The 6006-nt window shown below is 35.7% G+C and overlaps 1 protein-coding gene across 2 annotated transcripts in view; it reads right to left on the bottom strand.

Annotated features, from left to right (window-relative positions):
- Positions 1-1275: 1275 nt before the first annotated feature.
- Positions 1276-6006, bottom strand: part of LOC123520271 (vacuolar-sorting protein SNF8-like) — a 33568-nt gene continuing 28837 nt past the window's right edge. For both annotated transcript variants that reach the window (XM_045282412.1, XM_045282413.1), the window contains exon 6: positions 1276-4261. In XM_045282412.1, coding sequence (XP_045138347.1) covers positions 4076-4261 — 186 coding nt within the window. In that variant the 3' untranslated portion in view covers positions 1276-4075. The remainder of the gene's footprint in view (positions 4262-6006) is intronic.

Raw genomic sequence — 6006 nt, 5'->3', positions numbered from 1 at the left:
GCCGCCTCCCCCTCCCCTCCCGGCAAGGCACCCCGCCATATCACACAAAGGCTTACTATTCCACACCATATCATATAGACACTTTCACCAAGAGTAGAAAACTTACATATCCGAAAAATACAGATAATGTGCAGAGTTACATATCATTGCTGGCCACCATTTCTCCCAGCATGTCCTTACCCCCCCACCTTTCTCCGCAACATTCCCTAGCCACGGATCTTCTTTGATATCAACTGCCTTTGAACTTACTGATTACTGCAAGGAATGGAAAAATTCACACATACTTAATGTTTGTTTTGAATGAGAGTTGGATTTCAATGAATACCGTAACATTAAGTCCACAACTATGGTTTATCCATATTTCCCTAGCAACCTCCGATTGTCTTCCCTTTATCAGATAAAGGTGATTTCGTTACAAATAGCAACATTGTTTCATTATTTGATGTTCTATATTAGAAAAATCCATTATTAATGTTGCATTTATTGAGGTCTTACTATTTTCATCCATATACTATACCTGCTTGAATGATTCAAGTACTTACGGCAATAATTTGGATTCATGAAAAAATAGATTGAAAAGGAATGGAAAATCATTAATTTCTATCATAATGTCTAAAAAATTATAAAAGAAGACGTTATATATCAATATAGATACAAATATTATAAATCAAAGATTAATGCCTAAGAGAAATATCCCTGCATTTAGGGAAGTTTTACCAAAACAGCATCGATTTGTAAGCTAGAAGCGCCATCTTCAAAGGCACCAATCAGGAAGGCCGCGCCTCCTCCCCGGCCTGTGACGTCATATTACAGCAGATTCGAAACGTTCAGTGACGAAAATGTGCCTACAAAACACTACTGACGGCAATACTCCTCGAAAAATAAGGTCAATTATTATTCTCTAACATAAAGGCGAAACTCCACGAAAAGTTTGTCACTAAACTAACTCAAACCATTATTCGTCATCATCCAACGTTGGAAAATAGTAAACAAATTGATTACATAGCTGAGGATATGGTTTATGTAATTGATTTAAGTATTGAATTAGTCTTAAGAAACAACTTGTCTGTGATAATTCTCTAACGTTTTATAAATGCAATGCTCTGCATTATCGAGTCAGAAAACGTGACGCAGGGAAGACAATTATATTCTCCGAAATCACAAAACGCGGTAATTTCAAATCTCATGCGCACTATCTACTTCATCTATTTTGTTGTTACTCCCTTTCTTATCATTATTTATATTCAAATATTCGAGGTTGAAGTAAAAGCTTACTTTAGTCAATATATTTAATTTATTGTAACTTATTTTTTAATATTAAATTCATGGAACCATTTTTTTTTAAATCATCAAGTACTTTATGCAAAAAATATATTGTATATTTGCAAAAAGACAACAAAGGTTCAGACACATGAGAGCTTGGAGCACACTCACAAGGTAGAATAATCCATGACTCAAAGGTTAATATCAGTTATAAATGTATTCTTGCCAGCTTTCTAAAACAATCAATTTAATCACGTAATGTATGTGGTCTTTCATCGTACTTTCTCTTAACTTAACTTAACCATAGAAATGAGTGACCTAATACTTAAAGGTTGCCTACAAACAAACCATAGCCTCAACTCAACATTTCTGGGCTTGAAAATCACCATATAATGTATACATCCCAAGCTTTTGCTCTGTGAAATGTAATGTCACATTTGTTACCCCATGTACATAGGTGTGTACAGGGATATCCACTGCAATGACTCTTTTAGCCATTAAATGCAACACCTGGCAATTAAAACTATTTTGAGAACAAATAAGAATGCCTTAGATACTGAGGCTTTTAACAGTCATTAGGTCCCATGATCATTTCTCTAGGTCTTTGTCCCTCTAATCACTAGAGTATTGATTCCTTATGTTATGGATCTGTGGTAATGGATGCTGAGTGCTGGTGGGTCCATGATGAGGCCAGGCACAGGGTTCATGGTTGGTAACCTGGTTCTGAAGTATTTACCAACTAGGAGATATTGATCATGTCACCTTGTTAGGCATTCAAGATTCAATTCATACTTTATCTGGCATGTCTTTACATGTGAAGAAAGCTGTTCAAGATGTTTCAACTGAAGTAAGAAAACCCTACAAGGAAGATGGTAAGGCTTCTTTTTTTGTGGACAGCAAATAGAAAGCATATATGGTAATGAAGAAAATTATGTGATTCAGAACTGACAAGTGCGTAAAGAACATGTATGCATCCTGAAGGAATTCCTATCATGGTGTTCCCTTCTCAGGAGCTTCCCAAAGAGAATGTCTTACTGGAGATAATCATGAAGTGCATAACGATTTAGTTATTTATAAGTCTAACTAATCAACCATTTGTCAATCATGACAGCTTTGGATGAGTAGTGAGAACAAGGTTTTTTTTTTACCACAATTAGTATTTATTCTCCAATATATAAACAATATCTGACTTCCATACATATATGAGTATCCTATATGAAGGGGCCACAAGCAACAGCTAACCATCTCCAGAAAAGAACTGGGAAACAAATGTGAATGCTGCAACAATACCAGATAATATGGGTTACAATATTAACAACAGCTGCTGCTCAGTGAGGGGTTCAGGCATTACGTCTTCATATTTTGGACCCAGCCACTGCGACACCATAATGAGCATGAGCCAATATCTGGAACTTCTACACCAGGTGTTACCTCATATCAAAGCAATTCACATTTAGTGTAAACATAAGTAGTGTCAAAATTTCCTTATCATCCACGTAAGATCTCAGAGAAGCCTAGAGTAAGTAAGAAATTACATACAGTGCATATATCAAATGGAAATGCCATGATCCCTCAGAAACCAGATAAGATTATTCTACATTCCAGGCAGCTTTAAGTGTTCTCCACAAATGAAGAGCACTCAGATAATCAAATTTTGGTATCAACAAAAACACAACCAACTTTCAGAGACAAATTAACAATTCTTATCATTATTTGAAGAATGAAAAAATGAGCAAGGATGAATGGGTAACTTTCTCAGCACTTATGTGCAACTATTAAGAATGTATAAAAAACTTTCAAAGGAAATAGTGACTGCAATGCTCAATGAACAGCAATCATGGAAAAAAGAAAACATTATTTTGAGTCACAAAGGAAATTATTAATGAAAACTACAAACCTCTTGAAATGCTGAATTTTGCTTATGAGATATGTAACTTTCTAAAGCACATAATTTTTACCAAGGGTTTACAGACCATTTTGCACTGGATGTGTTATTGTTCTCCCCACTTTAGGTAGAAACAGGCAGACAAATTAATAGACAGGGAACAATTAGTGATTTGACTGTTAAGAGATGGAGAAAGAATGCAAAGCTGGCACATGGTAAGATATCAAACAATTCAACTTTTCAGAAGAGACCAACGACTGAGCCACACACAATTTCCTTTCAAAACCTGTTTTCCACTTCCTTCCACATACACTCCATGGATGCTTCTATACAATACTTTCCACAACTACTTGCAGCAACAAAAGACTATGCTTACACAATAATCAAGACTTTATTCAGTTCATATTCATGCAATATATTTTCTACTTTCTATTACACATTAGTATTACACTACAACCAATGTCTACCTTGATGTACTGAGGGAAGCAGTATTATTTAGCAATATTGAACAAACATATTCTAAGTATCATGTCATCTTTGTAAGTAAGGTTCACTTCATCATTTTACCTACAAACTGTCCAAGGTGGTGACCCAAGTGGTAAGGACTTTATGTTTTCCTATACATTTAACTTGTGTTTTTACATTTTTATCATCTTACTTGTAAGATGGCTCTTACAAACAAAGCTATGTAAGTAATACATCATGAAGTAAAGAAATAATTACCAATTCTCAAAGAATCAGTTATTAATATGAGTTATTGTGAGCTTTTTTTTTTTAATTCTGAAGAAAAGTAACTTTTCTTAAATTACAAATTTTTTTATGATCATTTCAAACTGTAATCCTACCTAACTGTGGACTTAAATAGTACACAGTTTTGCATTTATTTCAACTAACATGCAGAGGATCTCTGACTGACTTATGGAGCTTTTACTCAGCAGCTGTGGCACACTGCTGGAAGAAAGCAGGAAACCAAAAGGAAGGAGGACGGTCTTGGTCATCTCGCCAAGCAACTCCCACTCGGAGGAGGTGGTCTAACGCTCTGCTGACCCTCTCTTGAGACCATCCCAAGCCAGATGCAGCTGATGCCACAGTCAGATGCACCACACTCTCTGCCTGTTTGAAAACACAAGGAAAGGAATATTACAAATACAGAACAAAGGCTGTTCTCAACTAAACAGAAGAAAAAATTGGATAGTAATTTAACCATGTTATAAATCTATGTTACAAATGAAAATTCAGACTAAGATTTCTGCATACCATTATTTTATATACTATAGTTGCTAAGTCTACTTGTAGGATGCATGGGATTAAACTTTAGAAGTGAATTTATAGATAATTCCCGGTGTCTGAAGCAACATGTTACTCAAGTTCTTTTCACTCCTGACATGTCAAAACTCCTCAGTTTTTTTGCTATGTTACTATAGACATCTGAGACCAGTATTTCTCTTGAATGAAATACATATGAAATGTTCTTTCACAGTTGCAAAACACTGAAAAAGCTACTTTGAAATTGGCTTTTGCAAAGCCTGAGTCCATTCCTTGGATTATAGACTTATTTCAAGTTAAATGACAAATATGCATTTCATCTGTAATAGTACTTGATAAATTTTCTCTCTTTCTGCTTAGCAAAATTAATAATTTCATCAACAAACTCCCTCAACTAGTATAACTAGTATAGTATGTAAGATACTAGAGAAACTCATTAAGGGTAGTATTTGGGAGCATTTAAATGAGAATAGATTAATTAGAGAACCCCAACATGGCTTTAGATCAGGGAGGTCCTGTCTTACAAATTTGCTCGATATCTTAGAATATATCACCAAGGAGTTAGATGGTGGAAATAGCATAGATGTTATATATCTAGATTTTAGCAAGGCGTTTGATAAGGTACCGCATAGGAGGCTAGTGTACAAATTGAGACTACATAGGATAGGGGGTAGGTTAGTTGATTGGATTAGTGAATGGCTTTCTGATAGGAAACAGAGAGTAGTATTAAATGGGGCAATGTCTGAGTGGAAGGAAGTGGTTAGTGGGGTACCCCAAGGATCAGTGCTAGGACCTCTTCTTTTCTTGGTGTACATTAACGATTTAGATATAGGAATTAGTAGCAAAGTATCAAAGTTTGCAGATGATACTAAGATAGCATGTGCAGTACAGGGTGAAAAGGACAATTACAGAATACAACGAGACCTGGACAGGCTGATAGCATGGGCAGACAGGTGGCAGATGGAGTTTAATTCTAAAAGTGTCAGGTTATGCATTTAGGTAAAGACAACACAAACTTTAGCTATGAGATGGAGGGATGTTGGCTAGAGGCAGTAGAGGAGGAAAGGATTTAGGAGTAGTGATAGACAGGACTATGAAATTTTCAAAGCAATGTTTAGAAGCAAGAAATAGGGCAAATAGGATCCTGGGTTTTATAAATAGAAATGTTAGTTATAAAAGTAAGGAAGTGGTGCGTAGCTTATATAATTCCTATGTTAGGCCCCATTTAGAGTATTGCATACAGGCCTGGTCACCCCACTATAGGCAGGATATCAACATGTTAGAAGCAGTTCAGAGAAGAGCAACTAGGATGATACCAGCATTAAAGCGCCTGGAGTATAGAGATAGATTAAAGGAATTAAACATGTTTTCATTTGAGAGGAGATGTATAAGAGGGATATGATAGAGTTATTTAAAATGTTCTCAGATACAAACTACATAGATGTGAGATCTTTCTTTACCTTAGAGGAGGGAAATAGGACTAGAAATCATGGCAGGAAGATTAGAAAGCAAGGCTGCAGGTTAGATATAAGAAAATATTTCTTTAGTCATAGGGTGGTAGACTTCTGGAATGCATTGCCAGAGACGGTTGT

Source organism: Portunus trituberculatus, chromosome 46 (assembly GCF_017591435.1).
Source record: "Portunus trituberculatus isolate SZX2019 chromosome 46, ASM1759143v1, whole genome shotgun sequence".
Lineage (NCBI taxonomy): Eukaryota > Metazoa > Arthropoda > Malacostraca > Decapoda > Portunidae > Portunus > Portunus trituberculatus.
Note: the sequence above shows the minus strand (reverse complement) of the source record. Positions and strands in the feature narration are given on the sequence as shown.